Raw genomic sequence first — 24,286 nt, 5'->3', positions numbered from 1 at the left:
CGCCTACTGTTTTTCGAATTCTATGATATCGGACATACTACTCTGCTCGCGTACTGTTTTTCGTATACTATATAGTAGGGAAGTATTCGATTTCGGACGTAGCCCTGGTACTATGATAGCAACCACACAGCAACACCATAGCAACCACCCAGAACACCATAGCTGCCACATAGTAACACCCTAGCAACCATCCAAAACACCACTGCAACCACATAAAAAGCCATGGAATCACAATATCAACCACATAGCCATGCCCTGGAACTATAGCAAACACCATAGCAACACCCTAGCAACCACAGAGCAAAGCCCTGGAACCACCTAGAACACCATAGCAACACCCTAGCAACCACCCAGAACACCACAGTAACACATAGCACACATAGCAAAAGCCCTGGAACTATGATAGTATCCACATAGCAACACCATAGCAACCACCCAAAACACCATTGCAACCACCTAGCAGACAGCTGATGGTAGTCATTGACTTCCATAGTATTTTATTTTCCTACTATGGAAGTCAATGGCTACCATCAACTGTCTGGTTACCAACATTCATAATGTTTGATTGTCTGACCCACATTTCACATTTTATTTATTCCTTGTCTGCATGTTAGACACACTTTATTCTTTTTTTTTTCTCCCTGAAAATTTAGGCAGTGCAGATTTGAACCACAAAACATGAATTATGAACCACCCAGGCCTAAATATAATGGCACATTTAAGTAATAGGGATAAACTGGACCAAAACTCACAACTGTTATAACAACCAATGAGAGAAGGAGCCAAGACTGTGACGCTGATTTCATCAAAGCTTATGCAGCTGTGAAGTCTATGGATGTGAATGATTTAACAGGTTATGACAGACACGTCTTCCTGACAAAGATGTCATCAGTTGCCAGATGCAGCTTAAGCACAGAGAAAATGATGATGCTTGAGGACAGAAAGAGGATTAGATAATTGGTATGTAAGAGTAAACGGTGTGCTATAGATAAAATGTCACAAAACAGACTATTAATCAAGTCTTCTTGCATTTATCATGTCAAAAGTACAGCCTAAAAGTGTTATTTACGATCACATTTTACTCTCAAATAGGCTGTTGTGGAGAAATGTTTTAACCATTCATCATAAACACAATGAGAACAGGCAGTTGTTGTAAAGCCACAAAACCACAATCAATAACTCTGGATAATGGCTAGTGGTCTCTGCTAATATTTATGTCTGCCACCTGGATATCTTTTGGATTTGTCACAGCATTATGTCCTGCTTTTAGGAATAAACTGAATATTTTCTCTTTCAGACTTCCATCAGACTATTGGTGCAGACTGAAGAAAAGAACATGGAATGCCACGGGCGCTACGACTCGGGTGTAATCTATAAAATATTAGCTGACCCCATGCTGCTTCAAGATGAGAGAGAATTGAATACAGGTCATGGGGTGCATTGATTCCCTGAGTTATTTGTTTCAGCTTCATTTTTAATAAATTCCTCAACAGCCTCTGAAAGCACAAAAACTGCTACTACTGAAACTATTTTGAGAATAGATCAAATGAAGGCCTGGGTTGACTTAAAAAAATAGAAAGAAAATTGAAAAGCTTCCAAGCCCAGACTAATCTGTTGGCAAGACCCAGCAATTTCATTTTCCTTGTAAAGGTTACGGAAAAGGAGACTTCATAATTATATTCGTAACTGTGGTGAAATTTCATTGGGCAAGATAATGAAAATAAAGGCCCCGCCAAAATCAACCTCTACAGAGTATTAAAGTCATTTTCAGACCTGGCCCATATTTAAAAATATCCATATTTAACACGTTACAAAGTAAAATACTAGCTTCCGGCTAAACGAACATACGGATTCCACTTAAGCGACGTACTGCAGATATTTACACTACGCCATGACGCACTACTCTACTTCCGACGTGACGTCACAAGTTACACAAGTTGCGCTTTCAGGCACAAGTAGACTGCGTATGGCCGTTTGGCCAGAAGCTAGAATTTTACTTTGTAACGTGTTAAATATTAATATTAATATATTAATTTATTACACAAACTCATTGCATTGCTTCAGAAGGCCTTTATTAACCCCCCCGGGGCCGTGTGGAGCACTTTTATGATGGATAGATGCACTTTTATGGACTTCAAAACAGAAATATCCATTCACTGCCATTATAAAGCTAGGAAGAGCAAGGACATTTTTTTTATACAACTCAGCTTGTATACGTCTGAAAGAGAATGTCATACTTAGGATGTCTTGAGGGTGAGTAAATCATGGGCTAATTTTCATTTTTGGCTGAACTATCCCTTTAAGGCCCGTTCACACCAAGGACAATAACTATAAAGATAATGATAAAGATATAGGCTAGTTCTAAAAATCGTTCTCAATATTAAAGAATAGCAGAGTTCACACCACAGCTAACAGTTGCCAACTATTTTCACAGGAAAGTAGCTAACGCCTTCTCTAAAAGTCGCTAAATGTCGCTAGATGACGTCATACGTCAATTAGCATATTCATGATGTAATCGCTTCGTACTTGCGTTCTGCCTGCCTAATGTGTTTTCTCATTTCCTATCTTTTTTTTTCTTTCTTTTTTTGTCTGACAAGAACGAGTTAATACAGTGAATGACTAAATTTTTTATTGGCCTATGTGGAAAATGATCTGAATTGAGAGAGTTCGGGAACTGGGTGAACTAAAGCTCTAGAGCTGTGATATTGAGTATTACCAGAGGTGTAAAAAGTACTCAAAAATGTTACTCAAGTGAAAGTACAAGTACTGAGGGAAAATTTTACTCAATTAAAAGTAAAAGTATCTGGCCAGAATCGTACTCGAGTAAAAGTAAAAAAGTACCACATTAAAATTGTACTTGAGTATTAAAGAAGTAAAAGTAACAGCAATAATGTAAACTAGAGATTCTTGTTTAAGCTTTTAATCTCTAAAATCATGAAGTGAATGAACCACATACAAGGTTTTATCCTGCTTTAGAACTGTTTGTATTTAATTGTATTTATTTATCAAACTATAAGACTACTATCTAATGCCAGTATGCAACATTTTTTAAACAATCCACTAAACATGCTTTTACCACTAAAAGAAAAGAATTCGCTAAGGTACGGCCACGGGTGCTCTTGATCCTGTGGCTGATTTTGGACTGTGTTCGCAGCTGAATCACGTTCTTCCTCCATTTTCTTCCACTGATTGACCATAGACAGTATAAGAAATGGACACAGCGACCCCATAGATTTCAACAGAGAAAAGTGAAGCAAATTAGAAGCACTCACTTCCTGATGGCTGAGCGTACTGCGCAGACTCAAACTGAGCTTGATGGCGTAGATGTGACGTGAGCAACCTGTCTGACCGTTGTAAGTCTTCTAGTAGCTGTGCCAAGAGAAATCTAACTTGCAGAAAACAGAGAGTGTGAGTAGGAGCTGTCCATGAGCTAGGAGCAGGAGCAACTTTATGACTCTCTATGGGCTTCTCCCTTGACTTTATGCCTCCACGTCCCCCCAATTGACTGTGAGCTTCTCCTCCTGTCTATACGGTAATTTCCAGAGAGTCGCGTGGTTATGATGCAATTGTTAGCCTATTTTTACAAAAACTGCTTCTAAGGGGCCATAATGTAAGATACAAGGTAATGGAGCCTTTTATACATTTTCGTGTTTCTTTAGAAATAAATAATGGACAAATGGAGTCTTTAAACGTCTCAGATGTAAAGTTATTCGCTGTCAAAGTGATGCCAAAATGAATGGGAGTCAATGGAATGCTAACAGCAGGTGATGGCTCGTTAGCCAATGGCGGCCCCCGGGGGTGGTACGCTTTTAGGCTGCTGGATTGACCCATAGACAGTATATAAACTGGACACAGCAACCCCATTGGATTCAACGGAGACAAGTAAAGTCAATTAGAAGCACTCACTTCCTGGGGGTCGAGCGTACTGCGCAGACTCACACTGAGCTTGACGACGTAGATGTGACGTGAGCAACCCGTCTGTCTTCTAGTAGCTGTGCCAAGCGAAATCTGAATCACTCCCTTCCGAAACTCGCAGAGACGGAGAGTGTGAGTAGGAGCTGTCCATGAGCTAGGAGCAGGAGAAACTTTTGCTAAGTATTCTGATTAATTATTTTGTCATTTTGCCTCCACGTCCCCCCGATTGCCCGCGAGCTTCTCCTCCTGTCCATACGGTAATCTCTCTACTGTGCGACAGAGAGTCGCGTGGTTATGACGCAATCGTTAGCCTATTTTTACAAAAACTGCTTCTACGGGGCCATAACATAAGATACAAGGTAATGGAGCCTTTTATACATTTTCTTGTTTCTTTAGAAATAAATAGTGGACAAATGGAGTCTTTAAACGCCTCAGATGTAAAGTTATTCGCTGTCAAAGTGACGCCAAAATGAATGGGAGTCAATGGGATGCTAACAGCAGGTGATGGTCCGCTAATCAATGGTGGCGTCCGGGGAGGCTTCAATAAAATATGAAACAGTGCCCCCCTGGATTGACCCCCTGTGATTGACTGTTATAATTTCTCTCATTTCCAGGTCAAGGTGCTGTGCGTTGTGGTAATAGATGCGACATGATGTCACTTCCAAATGACCAATGAACATGTCTGACCAATTTGGTGAAATGTGAAACCGAATCTCATTGGCAGAATAAATGACATTTAAATTAAACAGCATCAGCACAATTCAATTGGTTTGGTAATAGCAAGGGAAAATAGAATGAAGTGATCTCCAAAAAATAAGTACTTTTTGACTATAAATAGAATTGTAAGGAGTAAAAAGTACTTTTTTTTCTTAAAAAATTTAATTAAGTAAAAGTAAAAGTACTGATTTTTAATTGTACTCAAGTAAAGTAAAAATCCCCAAAAATAATACTTAAGTACAGTAATCAAGTAAAATTACTCAAGTATTTTACACCTCTGAGTATTACAAGTATTAAGCACAAGAAAAGAAAGGAAATTAAAATGGTCAAACTAAGCTAAGCTCGCTAAGTTGGCAACAGCTGATAAAGGAAAACATTGACAGCCAATCAGAATCCATCCTGCTGTAACGAGCTCAAGCCTTTTAAAGTGACAGACAAGCACGCGCTTAGAATAAACAGAACGATATCGTCCAAATAGTTATAGATATCGTTCTTGATGTGAACGGGCCTTTATTTTTAATAGTCTATAGTGAATTTTAATGCATTTCCCCAAAACAACAGAGCTAACATGCACTACAATGAAATTTCTCAAATGCAAAACCAGTAGGGAATTTTTTCTCTTGTGACAAAAACAATTGTCCATCCACAACGACCTGGTTCACACTGGTTCTCTGCCCGTCAGAGTTTGGATGACACTGTGGACCGATCATGAAGAATAGAACAAACAGACAGTGCATGAGGCAACGTCTGATTCAGGCTGTATGAAGAAAGGCAAAGTGTGAGATTGCCAGGCAGCCACCCACCAATCTGTGAAAATCTGCCTTAGATTGAATTTAATATTACATGATCTGAAAGTTTTTTATGAATTAACATCTATATACAACCTGCACCCACACATAGCAAATAACAAAAAGAGGTCGTTTGTTCAGCGACTCGAACGCGAGTAAAACCAACATGCTATGCCCAGACTGAAGCAATTATATAAGCTTTCGGATTACTAGTCAACGAGCAACAGACCGCCTACGGCTTCAATAAATTCAAGAATGCTCTATTTATTTTAAACTCACAATATAGCTGTTTTGTAAACGAAAGCAAGGGATTTCTAGCATTAGAACTCTATAATTATCTCTCATATTCATCATATCCTAAAAGCTCCTTTATTTGATCAGACAGAGAACAATTATAGCTAAGCCGGCCACACAGACTCAGAAAAAAAGTTTTAAAGGAATAGTTCAGCCAAAAATGAAAATGAAAACTTCTGATGCCGTTCCAAACCCACGTCATTTTAATTTTCCGTGTAGCACAAAATTAGATGTTCTGAAGAACTTTTATGTTGCTATTTTCCATAATAGTGGCATACAATGACCACAGACGTGTGTGTGTGTGTGTGTGTGTGTGTGTGCATTATATACATATTATATTTAAATTATATTTCATTGATAATTTCAAATGATATTTAAATTTTTGTTGTGAACTAATCCTTCAAGCTGCTCTCTATCTCATAGGTAGATCGATACAGTTCCCTGACATGAACATTTTTCAAGGTTAGCAGAAGCTGCGTCACTCACAGGTCACACCACATCCACCAGCAGCACTCAATGATAAGAGAGCCTGTAAAGATGGTTGGTGTGACATAATATCCTTCCCCATGCAGATTCAGTGTAGCAACTATACAGCTCTACATCTCTACATCTTCAAGGCTCTAGACAAAAAAAGTGACTGAAGGTCACCCACACATACTGTACACAACCCCAAGAATACTGACAGCTGCCACCAGAGGGCAAACTCCCAAAGACATTGTATAAAAGGCAGGTAGCAGCCAGAGCAAACAGGATGTAGAGGCAAGGGAGAAGGGAAATATGCATAAAGTGCATGGATGGTGTTTTCAGTATGCTTTATCCGTTTTTTTTTTTAAGAATGTGGATGTTTCTCTACTAAAGAAACACTGTCACCAAGCTGCTAAACAGTGCTTAAAAGAGATGCTGCCACCTTGTGGTATGTTTGTACCAAAATACTTTGTATGTTCGGCCATACACCATGAAATCAAAATGGACAGTTCTTGTTTTTTTTATGGAATATTTAAAGTATTTATTATAAACTATATGTGTGTGTGTGTGTGTGTGTGTGTGTGTGTGTGTGTGTGTGTGTGTGTGTGTGTGTGTGTGTGTGTGTGTGTGTGTGTGTGTGTGTGTGTGTGTGTGTGTGTGTGTACATGTTTTTCTATCCCGGTGGGGACTTCAACCTGAATGCACACAGACTCATGCAGAAAAATGCAGAAAGTTTTCTGGGTAGGTTTAGTGTAAGGAGATAGAATATACAGTTTGTACAGTATAAAAACCATTAAGTCTATGGAGAGTCCCCACAAAGATAGTGAACCAGACATGTGTGTGTGTGTGTGTGTGTGTGTGTGTGTGTGTACATACACTGCCGTTCAAAAGTTTAGGATTTGTAAGATTTTTCATGTTTTATAAAAATTTTATTTTATGCTCACCAAGGCTGTAATATTGTGAAATATTATTACAATTTAAAATAACTGTTTCTATTTTAATATATTTTTAAATGTAATTTATTCCCGTGATGCAAAGCTGAATTTTCAGCATCATTACTCCAGTCTTCAGTGTCACATGATTCTTCAGAAATCATTCTAATATATTGATTTGCTGCTCAAGAAACGTTTCTTTTTATCAATATATTATTATCAATGTTGAAAACAGTTTTTTGATTCTTTGATGAATAGAAAGTTCAACATTTATTTGAAACAGCATTTATTTGAAATAGAAAGCTTTTGAAACATTATACACTACCGTTCAAAGGTTTGGGGTCAGTAAGAATATTACTTTTTTATTTTTTTATCAAATAAATGCAGCCTTGTTGAGCTTAAGAGACTTCTTTTAAAGATCTTACCAATCCCAAACTTTTTAACGGCAATGTACACACACACACACACACACACACACACAAGATACACCAATAAACATTTTTGTTTTCCTCAGTATGTTAGCACTCATCCCTGTCCTCTGTAATGAGGTATGCCATCTGAAAAACACAGGGATCTAGTTCACCTCAGGTACCTCAGTTAATTAGTAAAACACAGACTGCACGCTGTTTCCTGACAAGCTGTCAGTGGAGTCTGAGGGCATGACAGTAAAATAGCTGCAGCTGTTCAGTCTCCTGAGACTGGGATTCCCAAGGTAATAAAGAAGAATCTGGGCAGCAGGCACACAAAAAACGGCAGAAAAGTGCATTATTATTTATTATTTTTTACTATTATTATTGCTGTCTTAAAACCAAACAATTATTTGACAGATTTAGTTGTTTCTTAAACTGAGTTCTTTCTTGAACTCAGGGACCAAATAAACTCCCACACACTTTTCACACTCTCACATGGTTAGTTGGTTACTACATGGTTACTACAATGTCCAAAATAGTACATTAATCATTTCCCCCCCTGTGAAGGTCACGAATAAATGGCATTTCCACCACATGTTTTTTTTATTTGTATATATAAAACGGCTTACTCCTTTCTCTTGCTATTAAAGGACAATATGTCATATAGTCATAGCTAGCAGTATATTTGTCCTAAAAACACAAAGACACAATAATTTCTTAATTTTTCAAATAAAACTTGATTTTAAATTACCCACAAGAAAAATATCCAGTTGACAAGTGACCTTTACCTTGCTTTTCCTTCGTCTTCTTCATACACCATTTCAGGCATGCTCTTCAGTGACAATGTTGCCCCCTTGGTACACAACAGACACTAAAAAGTTTTGACTTTGGTGAAAATTATACCACAACATAACTGAGGGACAGTCGTATTTTTGGGGCGGGGGATTTCTTTTTTAAATTAATTGAATAAAGTTAACAATAAACACCAGTTTGTGTTTATTTATCTATTTTCTTGGAATTGATTATCAAATACTTATTTTATGGATTTTCATAGTTTAAGACTTAAGTCTGGGTATTAGACAATAATAAAACAATATAATCTGTACATATGATATAATGCATTTGAAAAGTAACAATTTTCTATTACTCCCTCGTCAAGGGAAGCGTTATTTCCTTCACCTTTATTTTGAAATGTAATGATGACTTTTACTTTGACACAATCCGGCTGTGACGTCACGTGGTTACTGTAGCTCGCTGCCTGCCTCCATGCTGGGGTTGATGTAACAGGCGTGTGGATTGATCATTGTACCGGTGTTTGAGTTTCATTGATCGGGTAAACGGCAATCAGACGGAACTGTCAGCAGATATGTCGTACTGCAAACAGGAAGGTATGATTCAACTAAATCGGACTGTTAAAACCCAGTTTAAACCCATGTTTTACTGTCGTTTAGCTGTGCGGCTAGTGCTCATGCCAGCAAAAGTCACTCTCCCCAGCCATGCTTAATATCAATGAGTTATTTAAATATTTATCGGCTGCAAATAATCTTTTCAGATGTGCTCCAATGTGTCGTGCTAAACTATCCTATATTATGCGTGTGCAAGTTTGGTGAAGTATTACTGGTGGAATTATAGATGAACTTGACGCTTTGATGACTGAATGACTAACGTTGTGTGTTGTGTCACCCTACATAGCAGCCGCCTGCAAGGTCATCATAGTTTAAAGTACACCAAATGGTTATTTTTTAATTTAATGGTTATTATAGTTATTTTTATGGTTATACATAATGGTTATTTTTTTCATTATGAACACAGAGTTATATAAATATTTTAACAATATGAACTTCAACACACAATATTACACATTGCCATTGGCACATAGATTTATAAACAAGAGGAGATGTAATGTTCTTCACTCAGTTCATGACAGTATGTGTGCTTCAAGTCAAGTCAAGTATATTTGTATAGCGCTTTTCACAATACAGATTGTATCAAAGCAGCTTCACAGTATTAAATTAAAATAATACAACAAGGTTTGTTTCTAGTGGAATTTATTGATTGATAAAATCAAATTAAATATCCCCAGAATATCACCAAGTGGCTTCAGTGGTTCATTTATTCCATGTGTACAGATTGGCTAATTTTATTAGTGTAATATTTTGATTACTCAGAATTTGCAGTCCAATGTGTCTGTGATGTTTGATCATGGCTGCAAGACATTAAAGGGGATGTTTACAGTGCACATATACATATATAATGTGTGTACTATTATAGTATTTATTAATATTTAGAATTTACTTATTTTATCTTTTCATTTTAGTTGTCATGTGCTTTTAAAATTTTTTTTGTGTGTGTGTAAGATGACGATGATGAATACTTTATTCATCCCTTTCAGGAAATTCATTATATGTATGTATTTTTTTTTTAATCACAGAAAATGTTTAAGTGTTTTAAGTTAATAACACTGGTATAGAAGTCAATTAGCAGTATGTTTTTAAATAGAAAATATTCTTATTTTATCATTGTGTGTAACTTCATTCTTTTCTCACAATAGGTAAAGATCGCATCATATTTGTCACCAAAGAGGATCATGAAGCACCCAGTAACGCTGAGCTAATCGAAGATGACCCTAATGATCCGTATGAAGATCACGGTAAGTTTGATTTACTTACAAAATACTAAAATTTATGTACATAATTATAATTTTGCATAGTTTAGCCAAAATATGATAATGTCTTACCTCCAGAATACTAATTTGACACTCATTTAATTTGACCCTACAGGCCTTATTCTACCTAATGGTGACATAAACTGGAACTGCCCGTGTCTGGGCGGTATGGCCAGTGGCCCTTGTGGACAGCAGTTCAAGGAAGCCTTTTCTTGTTTCCACTATAGCAAAGAGGAGATGAAGGGGTCCGATTGTGTGGAAAACTTCCGGAATATGCAGGAGTGTATGCAGAAATACCCCGAGCTCTACCCCCAGGAAGACGACAATGACAGCGCCCCCTCTGGTGGGGCTGATACTATACCCAGCGAATCCACTTCCACTGACTCTCTCCCTACATCCTCTCCTGATTCCGCACCAGCAGCCACAGAAAACCCAGCTGCTAGCTAATACTATCCTGGCTACATTCCCACCGCACCTCACAGCAGAGACAGCTCCACTTTCGTGTATGCAGAGATCACATCTAAATACGCCACTGGATAACTACGATGCTCTCCACCTGGATGCATGATGCACAGAGATGGGGGAAGCCCTTAAACTTCAGGTTTTTTGATTAAAATATTCAAATGACATTAACATGCACTTGAGGGACCTATAAATAATGAGTTTTGAGGATTATATGGTGAGTATGACCCCCTATGAATCATCCAGCTTTGTATTTTCTGGTTATTATTTGCTCCACAACCAAAGCTCAGCTAGTTTGACTTGTGTATGTGTACTACTACAGATCAAAGGTCGTTTGGCGGTTGTACTTTGACGACTGTGCAGTTTTGGGATGTCCTATATACATTTCCTGTGCTGATTTTTGTTGTTGAACACGATTAAACAGATTTATGATGAAGAAATGTTCGGTTGTTGAGGTTTGAAAGCGTGTAGCCTAAAGTTGCAAGTACAAACAGTAGAGGGCGTGAGTGAGCAAACTCACCTGTCAACCGATGATACAGAATTTTGACGTTAAAACAATTATAATGGGTAAACATCAACACATCAAAATTAAGATCTTCTGTTCAGTAAGAACATGCTAATATCTGTTGTTCCAGCGACTAGTAGGTTTTGTTTAAATGAAGTATCTAGCATCGAGGGATAATTCTAGATCCGTTCTCAACACATGCTATTGCTAACATTAAACAGTGTTTAAGAAATGTTCTGATATCAGATCCTTTTTGTAACCTTAAAATATGTTTAAACTCATGTGGCTTATTGATGCATTCAATCAGTGTCATAAAACTTCACAATAAGGTTTAATTTGTGAACATTAGTTAACTACATTAGTTAGCATGAACTAATAACAATGTACAATACTTCTACAGCATGTATTAATCTTGGTTAATGTTAATCTCAACATTTACATTACTAAAATCAAAAGTTGTATCTGTTAGCACTGTGAACTAACATGAACAAAGGTTAATAAATGCTGTAAAAATATATTGGTAATTGTCAGAGTAATTAACTAATGTTAACAAATAAGACCTTAATGTAAAGTGTTACTGTCTATTTACGAATCTGTCTGTTTTGTCACCAAGAGCGACTGCTTGGATTGAAATTTGTCTTTCAAAGCCTTAATGTGATCATTCTTGTTTTGATTAAACAATAAATCTCATCTTTTCATCTGTGATGTATCTGTTTCTGTAAAATGATTTAATAAAATTAGATACAGAGCCAAATCATGCATAAGCACTGGAAGAATTTGAATCAGTCCCTCATACCTTTTGTTTTTCAATTGTGACATGTTCAAATGTATTTTTGAAACTGAAATGTTGTAAGCAAAGAAGCTAATAAAATACAAAAGTGTGAATGAATGAATCACAAAAATGCCCTGCAGTCCTTGTGAGCCTATGGATTCACTGGCTCATATTTATCATTTGTCCATTCTTGTATTCATGAAACTAGTTTACAGTGTCCTTTAATGACTATAATCTAATAATCACAGATAAAAAAGTATAAAACAGTCCAATCAGGCTCATGAATGCCATATCCATGTTCTGAGTTAATGCATTTATATTCATGTCCACAAGACAGACACCAAATGAACAGTTGTTTTTGAAGAGCCTTGACCAACTTGTTCTGTATGACAATTATATTTATTTTAACTGACTATTAAAGTACACTTTGCCATGCAACTGCTTCATGAATCTTGCTTCTGGTAATTGCCCACATTTCAGTTGCATCCGGTGGTCATGGTACATTAAGTATCTAGCTGCCTGCTTTGGTACAATGGCATCATTTCAAGTGAGGGCTTTCAAGTTTGGGCAGTGATGTATGGAAGCTTGTTACCGCCAGAAAAAAAGAAAAAAAAGGTAATTGCGACTTTTTATTTCCAGATTCTGAATTTAATGCGCAATTGCGAATTTATATCTCACAATTCTGACTTTTTCTCTGAATTGTGGGAGATAAACTCACAATTGTGAGCTGAAAGTATAAACTTGCAATTGTGAAAGTCGTAATTGTGGGATATAAACTCTGAATTGAGAAGAAAAAACATATTTGCAAGTTTATTTCTCACAATTCTGACTCTTTTCTCAAAATTGAGAATCATAAAATAGCAATAGCGAGCTATAAAATCAGAATTTCAAAACAAACTCGCAATTGCAAATTATAAAGTTGGAATTCAGAATTGTGAGATATGTCACAATTACCTTTTTTATTCTGTGTCGGAAACAAACTTCCATGATGTTGTGCAACTGTTCATTTGGGTAAAGTTGTGCTCATAGGCAGCCCTGATGCAGTGCTTCTGTGACCTGAAAGCCCAGGATAGGGGTCCAAGGGACTACCAGACTCTGCATGGTGACCAGTAGCCTCCCTGAGTCCACTTCCTCAGGACCTGCCAGCAGATAGTTCCCACCTAAAGATGGAGACAAAACAGTGACTACTCTAATGGCAAACTTGACTGAACCCAAGCTGTGGCCCAGATAACAGCACATTTTTATACTTAAGGCATTATGTGGTGTACCTGGGTTGAGGATGGGACAGGTGCAGCCACGGCTGGTCCAAGAGAGTGGGTACAGACTGTGTGTGCCCTGGGAGAGGGGCAGTTTTCCAGAACGGAAGACCTTCCTCACCTTCACCAAGACAACAGCGTGTGTGCCTTTATCATGAGCTGACAGCACACTGGCTTTGATCACTACGGCCAACACAAACAGTCAGGTCACTCATTAGATTCAAATGTCTGTTTAGACAGCAAATGCCATCAGAATTGATTAATCGAATTATTTAATATCATGAAAAAGCCTTACCGTATGCATATTTTATCTTGCAAAGATCAGCCACACTTTTCAGCTTCTTTTCTCTACAGCTGCACTTCCCTGTGGAGAATTCACATTTAACATGTCACGAGTTCTGCACATATTGACACTTATTCTCACAAAAACACGCTCAGCTCAAAGAAATGATATTTTCCACAAATGAAAGGAAGTCTATTTTAGGACCATTTAAGATTTAACAAGATTTAAAGCAGTCACAATATTTTAATGATAATTCAACTTTTTATTTTTACTCTATTAGTGTAAAAAATAATGAGTTAAACAGAATTTGTTTTGTTATTTAAATCAATAGAAATTAACGAAAGTAATAACAAAAACAAATTCTACCATGATTAACATGATCATTTAACTAATACATGTCAAATAATAAAATATATACAATACCATTATAATATTACAAAAGATTTCTGTTTCAAATAAATGCTGTTATTTTGAACTTTCTATTTATTAAGGAATTCTGAAAAAATGTATCACGATTTCCACAAAAATATTAAGAAGCACAAAATACATTAAAATAGAAAACAGTTATTTAAAATTATTTCACAACATGACTGTTTTTACTGTATTTTTTATCAAATAAATGCAGCCTTAGTGAGCATAAGAGACTTCTCTGAATGGTACTGAATAATAATTTTGAGTTACATAAAGGATTTTTAAAATGTATTTATTAATTTATCTATTTTGCAGTATGATAACTAGAATATTCTTATAAAAATAATGCCACAATGAAAAAAAAAAATCTTAATAATGCTAAAATATGCTTCAACGTTCTAGATACGATTGTGAGATTCACCCATTCACATTGCAATACATAACCATTTCAGCCTTACATATGAATGAACCACGTTTTTGAAAAGCCACATCTTGAAGTCACATTTCCTGCTGTGGTTTACCATGTTTCACAACAGTGTTTTGTTACTGTAGTCAGCTCACCTGTATAGTACAGTGCAGAGATAGCAAGTTCTTTAGGCCACACCCTCTCGTCCTCTTGAGGTTTGAAGTGGGACAGTTCGGGAATTTTCCCACCAATTGGTACATTGTAAAGCTTCACACTGCCCTTGCTGTTAAAGGAAAATGACATGATAACAAAAATCTAATGCTATTTGACAATTCCCCACAGATATACAATTGAAATTCTACTTGGTTTTGAGATTGAGATTTTTGGTTTTGAGATTCTTAATGCTCACTGTTGTCATTTCAAATCACAAATAAGTAAGACTTGTTATAATTTAGAACAGAAAGAATTGAACATGTAGTTTGTGTATGCATAAGCCTGACCCGTCTAGGCAATGCCCTGTGATGGGGTCACAGGTCGAGGGGCACACACAAGGTTTGCAGCCCTCCTCTCCAAAGCCCCAGTACCCCGTTAGACAGTGGCTGCAGGTGGTGCCCCCCGCACCAGGTTTACAATGGCACTGTCCACTTCTAGGATGGCACCATGGAGTCTCGTCGCCAAAATATATTGGCACCGAACCAACTGGGTCACACCAGCATCCTGCCACAGAAAAGAATGTTAATCAACATTTCGTTCATTAGCTCGTCGTACTGCTTTCGAGTCACTTTTAGCGATCTGTGTCATACCGCCTCCACTAAGAGGCAATGAAAGACTAAATGATTGTAAAGATAACCATTTTGGGGGGAAAAAGGTGTTCTTTTGTTTTTTAGTGAATTGTTAATGGTTGTTTATTTTATTTTAAAGGACTTTATTTCCAATTTTCCTTTTGTACTGAGCTATTTTTATGGTGTGGGAGTGGCATAGGTTAGCTGTCGCAACAAGCGAGAAAGTATGACATGGAGCAGCTAAATCTCAAACCTCAGAGAATCCGCCCGTTTGAAAAAAACGCTGAACAGAGGAGCTTCTGCTTGCAAAAAGAGAACGCGACAGAGCTCGTAATAAAACAAGAATCAACATTGGCTTGGTTTTCAGAGATGGCAGTTGAGTAAGGTATTTTATTGAACAGATATATTACCATATGTAGCTCTAACAGAGTTCACTGTCAAGCATTATCTATTGTAAAGGCTCAGTTCATTATGGTTGTTGTAGCGCTGTGCTGGAATTGTTTTTCAAGGAAGCACTGTGTCTATTAATGGGTAAAGCTACAGTAACGTCTTCAGCTAGTCAGCTTGAGATCCTTTCCATCTAAACTGGTTGTATCTCTTAAGCCCAGTAGTGTATGCTTTATGAGCAGTAGGATAATCATATTCGCCCACAAAGAACTGAAGCACAACCAAAAAAAAAACTGTAATTCGATTAGCAAATTGCATGCAGTTATGTTTTTTAACTGCTAGAGGGTCACCTTATGACACCTTATTATAAAGTGTTAACGAAAAGTCATTTCCGAGGAAGAGCAAGTTATCATTGATTAAAGATTACAAATTTCTCTTTTTTTTCTTACAAAGGACAACTATAAGACCATAAGAGGAATGTGCATTAATAAAATATACAAAGTCAAATTTGATTTCAATTAAAACTAGTTATTTGAGTGCAGAACCCTTTGTTCTGTCTGTTTGTTCCTTCTCTTCTTTCTAACTGTCTTACGTGTGCAAGCATGCGGGGAGTTGAGGGGTCTGGCAGGGTGGCGGTGGTATCCAGGGCGACAGCGCTGGCACCGGCGTCCCACAGTGTTATGCTGGCAGTTGTCGCAGACGCCCCCACTACTGCCCCCTGTGGACAGCCACACTCGCTGGGAGAAGTGGCAGCTCTCTGCGTGGCCGTGACATTCACACTCTTGAGACGCAGAGAACGAGAGCAACGAGAAAAAGTTAGAGGGAGAGAAAGAGACATTATGGAAGAAAGAATCATCCAAGACCTGAGAAACAATCCTTGACGTTTCAATTATCAAATTAAAATCCCTTTTAAACTCTTATTTAAGCAAATAATAATAATAATTCTCAATAGTCCAGTTCACACAACTCTTTTGTATTTTCCGTTATTCTTAATAGCGATTCTCACTTGATTCTCAATAGTGCAATACAGACATTTTCTTATTTATTTATTTATATTTAGCTTTTTATTTAAAATCCTGTAATACAATGTTTTTTTTATTTCATTTAAAATTTTAATAATCATAATAAAATAAGCCATTTTACTCTTAGATTGTAATTTCTATTAATCTTAATGGTGATTCTAACTAGATGATCAATATTGCAAAGTAGTCATATCTTATTTATATTTACTCTATTATTTAAAGTACTGTAATATGTTTATTTTTTATTTAAAATCTAGTTCACACTTCAGACTTTAATCATAATAATCATAATAAAATAAGATATTATTTCAGAATTTCACTATTTAATAATTTCCATTATTCTTAACTGTGATTCTCACTAGATTCTCAATAGTCATTTTTTATTTATTTATATATTAATTAATTGTTACTTTTTAATTTAAAATACCTTAACACATTATTATATTTTAAAACAGTACAATAATATCATGATGTAAAAATGCTAAAAAGTAATATATTTAAACTGCATTACAGTAAAGACAATGACAATTTTAATATATTCAAATAATCATAATTACTCTAAAACAGGCTTTATTTTCTTTAAGCAAAATCTATTTTGTTTATGTTTATTATAAGGTATAAATGAACCTGGAGATTCTTAAAATCATAAAATGATGATTTTTTTATTGTTTTTTTTTAAACAAAAAGTACCTAGGGTACTCCTGGTGGTTGCCAAGGCATAGTTTATGTGGTTGTTAAGATGTTCAGATTTTTTGTGTGTTTCTATGGTGTTCTGGATTAACCACCCATGGTATTGTGATTATAAGATATGTATCGGATCCCTCCTGCATTAGAAAGTAAAAAAATATATAAAAAAGACCTTTCATAGCACAATTTCCTTTCCATTTTCAAGGATTAAAGGAATTTAAGGCTAAATCAGCCGGTACAGTAAAAGCACTCACTCTGGCATGGGTTGCTCTCCCCGCTGCTTCCATTGGCTGCTCTCCAGGGCTGGTCGTTGTAGAGCGGGGCACACCTCTCGCAGTGATCGCCCGCTGTGTGGTGGGTACACACACACTTGCCAGACACCTGCGCTCCAGAGAAATGAATCACTTTCAGTTGCTGCCCATTCAAGCCCCACAAAACCGTATAAAAATACATTTAACAGGCCACTTCCTATTCTCCTAACTACCGGGTGGGTGCGCATACACCCTCAAGTATGCATCCACCCAATATTTCATGGTGGGGCGAATGTAAGAACGATATTAGCTTGAGATATGGGCCCTACAAAGGCAAATTCAGGTAGGGCCGACATGGAACCAATGGACAAACCCATTTAGGGCCCATACCTCAAGCCCATAACATGCTTACATCGACCCCACCATGAAAAGTGGCTGCGATGCTCTTTGTCCCAAAATTCACTAACAAAACAGACACACTTACCACATTACTGGGTTGCAGGCTGTCTTGTCCTTCATTTTCAAGAAGGCAGTGTTCAGCATGGCCATGACACAAACACGTCCCTTTAGCCAAAAGAGAGTACACAGCAAATGGGGTTGAATCCAGGGGATCAGAACTGGGTGTGGGAGAAGTCAGCATCCTGCTGTGAATTGTGGGTAAAAAGGGCGGGACGCTCCGCTGCCCCTTCGAGACGGGACACTGTTGAGATTTTAAAAGCTGTATTCGTAAGTTAGTTACTGTCAGACGGGATAGCGCCTCAGGACTGTAGGGATCGACAATCCCACTTCCCAATCCAATGGATCGGAATATGATCTATAAAAGAATTAGAAACAAATGATGATGCATTGTCATATTTCAAAAAGCATCAGACAGAACTGAGATTTAAATTCACCATAGTTGTACTCGAATGGGGGAATATTTGGTGATTTTGTTTTAAGTAAACGTAAGAATAACTTTTATATTGTTACAGTTTTTTTTTTTTTTTTTTTTTACAATCGCTCTAGCATTTCTCAATACTTGGGTCACTTTTTCTCACAGTTCTTCTTACCAACTTTCAGCTTGGCACAGCAGTTAATTTTACATTCAAAATGCACTAAAACTCCCAAAACATATCACACGTCTCGAATCAACTCATTCTTCCATAACTAGCAAAGGTTTTCACCAAACAAACACACTTTGTCACTCATAAAACAATGACCTAAAAACATGAAACAACAGGTAGCATTACACAATGATTTCTTTTGTAAAATATCTTTACAAAACAAGAATGACACCTCTCTACTACTAAATTCACCGCAGTGTGTGTTACATTGTCCAAGTTTACATTACAGTCCAAAATTATTCCCAAGTTGTCCCCTTTTGTATAGATGGCAATGAAATTGAAACACTAACACCTGTGTAGATGTTCATCTACATCTAATATTTTTCATAGTATTTCCTTTTTTAGATTTAGAATATATTTAAATATGGTATGACTGCAGAAATTTTGTATTCAGTTTTGTATTATGTTAGAATTTGAACATAAGTTGAACCGTTTTGAAACGAGTATGTAAACGTACAAATTGGCCTGTAGGTACAGTTTTGGGGGTGTTACTTTTAACTTGAAAAAAAGTAGTCACTGAATGCATTTTGTGCCAAAGCAATTGAAAATTTTCCACAGTTTTGCCCATGTAAACTGCTGTTGTGCTCACTGTGTAAAGAGTTTTGAAAAAGTGACCTAAGCATTGAAAATCCTTCACATTTAAACCTGCTGAAGCATTTAAAAATGATGTTTTTGTGGTGCTTTGGAGACCTTATTTCCTTCCTCACCTCTCCTCGGCTGCACGGGACCGCGTTGGAATATCTGGAAGTGCAGACAGCTCCTGCTTGACTTACATCATCAGGAAGCCCGAACATCTCAGTGCAGTTCCTGGCAAACAGCTTTAGTGTCTCCCAGGTCTGGCCGAAGTCCTGTGAGCTTTCCAACCTCATAGCAGCAGGACGCGGAGAACGGAACAACATCACAACGTGACTCATGCAGAACCGTGTCTCCAAGTCAAGACGGATTTCTTCCTTTTCTCCAGTGGCCGCCGCTGAGCCCCACCAGGTATCTGGATGAATAAACGGGTCATCGGCCATGAGGGCAGGAGGATGAAGCTCTGCTAGACAGCGTGGCTGGTTTGGCAGACAGGAAGAGCTATTAGTGCAGCAGCTAGTCAGCGTGAGAAGGGTCCTGCCACTGGCCAAGTTACCCATAGGAGGGCTGCAAGCACGACCAACACATCTGGACTCTGTGTAAAAGAGACAACATGCATTGCACATACATTCACAAATGAATCATGCATTGCAAACTTTCATGTTGATGAACTGAAATGCACCATTTTTGAACACTGAACTTCTGTAAACACTACAGTCAGGTTCTGGCATGTCACAAACCAATGTTTGACAACCTGAGCCTTTAATGAACCTCACATTTGGGCTTTCACAAAAGCTGTGCCATTTCTCCTGCAAAGATTGCAGCACTGCAACAATAGGTCGGTGTGACAAGAAAAGTGAAAGAAAAGTTTAATATCATTTAAGAAAGTTATAAATAAGAAGTGTCAGTATAAAAATGGATGCTATCATGTCATGAAAATATGAAATATTACACAGCTTAAGCTTTAAATAAACACTAAATGCATTGAAATGAAAACCAGATCTCACACTAAGTTTATACATCTGACAATTTGATAATTATTACAAGGAGAAGTCTAGTTATTTTAATGGATCTTTCTTCCCACAAAATGAAAAAGCAATATTTGGTAAGTTTATCATAATTCTCTTTCGACATCTGTTTAAAATAATTTTTAATTTTAATTAATTTACACATCATTTTATAATCCTTAATCAGTGGCTCATGTATATTCAAGTATGAATATATATGAAAATAAAATATATTAATCAAAGTTTAAGGACAGACAAGAAAAAGATGATCTATAGATCATGTTCCACCAGATTTCTTTCACTCACCTGTGAAGCCCTGCAGGAATCCAGGAAACAAGACCATTGCGCACTTCAATATCACCATCACAAACTGAGGATTCCAAAGGGGTTTCATGTTTAGCAGTGTGTGTAAAGGCAGGTTAGTTATCCATAGTTAGAAGATGCATGTCCCAGTGCATGGTCAGTTGAGTTTGGAGAGATCCCCTTCACTGTCCGTTTGGAAACAGAATTTGCATGAAAAGTTGCATGAAATCCAGCCGCTGGTAATCCATTTCCACAGTGAGTCAGTAAAAAAACTTTTCTGATGGTGGTGGTGATCTGGGATGCACCTGTTCAAACGGCAAGCGGCTCATTCCTTTAATATTATTGTTTTTGCGCAATCAGATGACGAGTGAACTATTGTCTTTTCTGTGTTCGGACATGACAGTCCTTTCAAACTGAAGGCAAAACTGACACGCAGATCACTTTGGTAATAGCAGTGTGTCGCGTCTCTGCGTAATGGTGCAGCGTTGTTCCAGCTTCCCAAGAGCACAGATGAATGACTGTGATCCACTGGCCTGAATCTGAAGCATTGAACGGGTTGAAAAGGAGCACTCTACTGCCCCACTGTGGAACGCTAAACTAGTGCAGTTCCCTGCCTACTTCAAAACAAGTGATCTTCATGACATTTTTGTTCACTGTCCCAGACATGTTTTCTCAGTACCTTTGTGATTCATGCCACTGAACGTCCTATATCGGAAAAAGGCATCCTGGGCTTTTCTGTGATACCAAATGATAACAGAAAAGGAAAGGGATATAGTTTAACCAGAAATGAAAATGATGACATTATTTACTCACCCTTGTTAGTCCACACCTATCTTTTCCATACACCGAAAATTCATTTGCTGAAACTTTTGATATATTTCTTTTTCACGTTTTTTTCTGGGTATTTTGCTTGGTGATTCTGAAGGTTGGAGTATGAAAGATTCCTGAGGCTGGAGAGCAAAGTTAATGTGATCCAGCCACATGGAGAATTCCAGAAACGCTATATATATATGCCATCACCAAAACCTGCTCTCCTTAATGGGGTGAGAGATGTTACTTTATGTGCCTTTTCCTCCTGGTTTTGAACTACAGTAGTATGGGCACTTTGATGTTTCATTCAAGGAAAATTTAAATACATACAAAAATATATATGTGGACTACTATAGAAGGATGTGACATGAAGAGATACAGCACTATGAATGTTTATGTCTGCATTGTGGTTAATGAAATCATAACTCATGCACATAAAACAACTGACATTTATGCATTTAAAGGAGGAGGTTATGAATATTTTAACAAAATATTACATGTAGTTCACAGAACTGAACCGTTTCAGAGTTTGAGCTTTGAGTGTTAAGACGCAAACCTAATGGAAATGAATTTGGTTAAAGATCAGGATAACCTTCAGCCTTTGAAATAATCAGATGGCACAGTCTAGTAACAAATTCATGGAGTTATAACGAAAATTTAAAATATCAGTTAACCTTTCCTTTCAAGAGTTTCACCATGAACAAAGGACAAAAATCCCCCTAGTGGTGTCATCATGGCTGAATGTGTCACTTTGCCAACTTGTCCTGCCTGTTTCTTGCCCAGTTTACATTAAAACAGATGTTGGGTTCACTTTATACTCATAAACTATACATAAAAATTCTCAAAGACAAAAATAAAAACTCATTAAGCCTCAATTAAATTTTCTACATCATTGTTGTAAAAAACAATAAAACTGTTGTTCACAAATTATTTGGAAAAAAATACAATCGTATTATGTTTTCCACAACATATAGGCTACATCAGAGGTTAATGGGCATATTTATTCATAAACTGAAAATAAAGAGTCATGCCAGCTGAAAGGGAATGTATTGTGCTAATGGGGAAAATGTATTTCAAAGCCATACATGCATTTACACAAAATACGTTCAAATTAAGTCTTTGGTTTTATGGTAGAGCATTTTGAGGTAAAAGCTGTTTACAATATGTGCAAATTACAGCAAGTCCTCTAGCATCTATGCTTGGTTCTTTTGAACTTAACTAGGCCCTTAGAGTTACCTTCAGCTGTCTACATGAATAAATGAATAAAAAAAAACAATCCAACCTAAAAACACACATAAACACCAAATCTGTTCAAATGTAATTGAAAATAAATTTTCCAATACATCATGTTCAGTTGTTGCAGAAGGGATCAATTGGAAGCGACAGGCATCTAGCTGCTAACTAACACACAAATAAACATAGCCTTTAGTATACTTTAGTATTGAATAAAAATTAGAAAGACAAAGAAAAAATATGCAAAGATTAATTTAAAGGTACACTTACTTTTGGGTTTCTAGCAGTTAAAAAACAAAACTGCATGCATTTTGCGGAAGAACATTATTTTGGTTGTGCTTCGGCTCTGCATGACTGCGGATGAATATGACCCTTTACTCTCGTTTTATTACAAGCTCTGTTGCATTCTCTTTTTGCCAGCAGACTTTCCTCTATTCTGTGTTTTTTATAACGGGCGATTCCCCGGAGGCTCACGATTTAGCTGCTCCATGTCAAACTTTCTAGCTCGTTGTGATAACTAAACTAACTAATGCTACTCCCACACGATACACGCGTCAAAGTAGCCGGAACAACTTTTCTCTGTTTACGGATGTAAACAGTGTGCGCAATTTCCAGGGAAAACCATCCCGATTGGACTAAAATAGTACCATAGTGAGTCAGGGTAAGACAAAAATACGTTTTGGATGAAGAATTGAAGATGTATCGATCATTTAAATAAAAATAATAATTAAAAAAAAAGTTCCATTTTGTTGGGTTAGTTCACCCAAAAATGAACATTTTGTCATCATTTAGGCCTAACGTTTCTCACCCCATGTAGTTCCAAAACCGTAAGACTTTTGTTCATCTTCTAAACACAAATTAAGATCTTTTTGATGAAATCTGAGAGTATTTTCCCCACAGTTGACAGCTACGTAACTCACTTTGACGCTTCAAAAAGTTCATAAAGAGATTTCAGATTTCTTCAAAAATATGTTTATTTGTGTTCCGAAGATGAACGAAAGTCTTACAGGTTTGGAATGACATGAACTATGATACTTTGGAACGACATGAGGGAGTAATTAATTACAAAATGTTCATGTTTGGGTGAACTATCCCTTTCATTTAATTTTGTTTAATGTTTATACATTCAATTTTACATTTATGTGTTTTAAATAATATAGAAAGAGTAGTTGTGTCTAGACTGCTGGTGTATCTTAAATCAGCCTATGAACACTCAGTCACTGCACATTAATTCTTGCTTTTTGAATCCTCTCATCTTTGCCATGAGTTTAATTTTACATCTTCCATTCCTATATATCTGCTCTATATTAATTTTCCTCCCCCATTCTCATATCCTACATATATATCTCTTCATGCTTTCATTCCCCTTCCTGACAGTCACTACAGCGGCTGGCTGCACTCCAGGTCATAAAAAAGCTCAGAAAGCAGACCTTCATCTCCAAACCTCATATTATTCCGGCTGTGGGCCTTTCTGTCGCCCTGCAGACTGCATGAGCAATAACTATCTTTATTGGGGATCACGTTAATCCTATTGATGGTGAATTAGCTGTGAGCTATTAATATTTATTACTTGCAGATGTGAAAAATGGATGAATCTGTTCTTTTAAGAAGGTTTGATTTAAGGGCTGTCAACTATTCTGACAGAATCAAAGCATGATTTGACATCATAGTAATTGTGTGTCTGCCTTTAAACGTGTATTTTAAGTCTTACAGTTAAATGGAGGAGAAAATGACAGCCGAAAACATTCAACTTAATTATTTTTTCTCTCTCTTATGTTTGTCAGCAGCGTTCTGATACATAATTGATATTGTGCAGACAGAGAAACCTCATCTAATATCCCTCTTGT

General features: G+C 36.9%; 2 protein-coding genes across 2 annotated transcripts; one reads left to right on the top strand and one right to left on the bottom strand.

Moving 5' to 3' along the window:
• The first annotated feature begins 8,733 nt into the window (after window positions 1-8,733).
• chchd4a (coiled-coil-helix-coiled-coil-helix domain containing 4a) lies at window positions 8,734-12,801 on the top strand. The gene is made up of 3 exons (XM_084396212.1): window positions 8,734-8,909; window positions 10,073-10,171; window positions 10,302-12,801. Exons 1-3 carry the CDS (start codon window positions 8,888-8,890, stop codon window positions 10,631-10,633), a joined length of 453 nt encoding a protein of 150 aa, XP_084252338.1. The 5' UTR covers window positions 8,734-8,887; the 3' UTR covers window positions 10,634-12,801.
• Window positions 12,802-12,945: 144 nt separating this feature from the next.
• LOC311282440 (netrin-4) lies at window positions 12,946-20,977 on the bottom strand. Its single transcript, XM_084396211.1, has 10 exons — window positions 20,400-20,977; window positions 19,221-19,681; window positions 17,895-18,224; window positions 17,414-17,540; window positions 16,043-16,231; window positions 14,782-14,998; window positions 14,437-14,564; window positions 13,477-13,545; window positions 13,194-13,364; window positions 12,946-13,085 (listed from the first exon to the last, which is right to left on the bottom strand). Exons 1-10 carry the CDS (start codon window positions 20,485-20,487, stop codon window positions 12,949-12,951), a joined length of 1,917 nt encoding a protein of 638 aa, XP_084252337.1. The 5' UTR covers window positions 20,488-20,977; the 3' UTR covers window positions 12,946-12,948.
• Between the last annotated feature and the right edge of the window lie 3,309 nt (window positions 20,978-24,286).

The sequence above is a fragment of the Rutilus rutilus genome (assembly GCF_951802725.1).
Source record: "Rutilus rutilus genome assembly, chromosome: 22".
NCBI lineage: Eukaryota > Metazoa > Chordata > Actinopteri > Cypriniformes > Leuciscidae > Rutilus > Rutilus rutilus.
This window is presented reverse-complemented; position numbering and strand designations above follow the sequence as displayed.

What these genes read in the sequence shown, in the direction of transcription:
- chchd4a (XM_084396212.1), top strand. Translation starts at nt 8,888, where the DNA reads ATGTCGTACTGCAAACAGGAAG. An exon ending in GTCGTACTGCAAACAGGAAG is followed by an intron (nt 8,910 to 10,072) that starts GTATGATTCAAC and finishes TTCTCACAATAG; the next exon opens with GTAAAGATCGCATCATATTT. An exon ending in TGATCCGTATGAAGATCACG is followed by an intron (nt 10,172 to 10,301) that starts GTAAGTTTGATT and finishes TTGACCCTACAG; the next exon opens with GCCTTATTCTACCTAATGGT.
- LOC311282440 (XM_084396211.1), bottom strand. Translation starts at nt 20,487, where the DNA reads ATGAAACCCCTTTGGAATCCTCAGTTTGTGATGGTGATATTGAAGTGC. An exon ending in ATTCCTGCAGGGCTTCACAG is followed by an intron (nt 19,682 to 20,399) that starts GTGAGTGAAAGA and finishes TCTTTTACACAG; the next exon opens with AGTCCAGATGTGTTGGTCGT. An exon ending in CTCTGCACTGTACTATACAG is followed by an intron (nt 13,546 to 14,436) that starts GTGAGCTGACTA and finishes AATTCTCCACAG; the next exon opens with GGAAGTGCAGCTGTAGAGAA.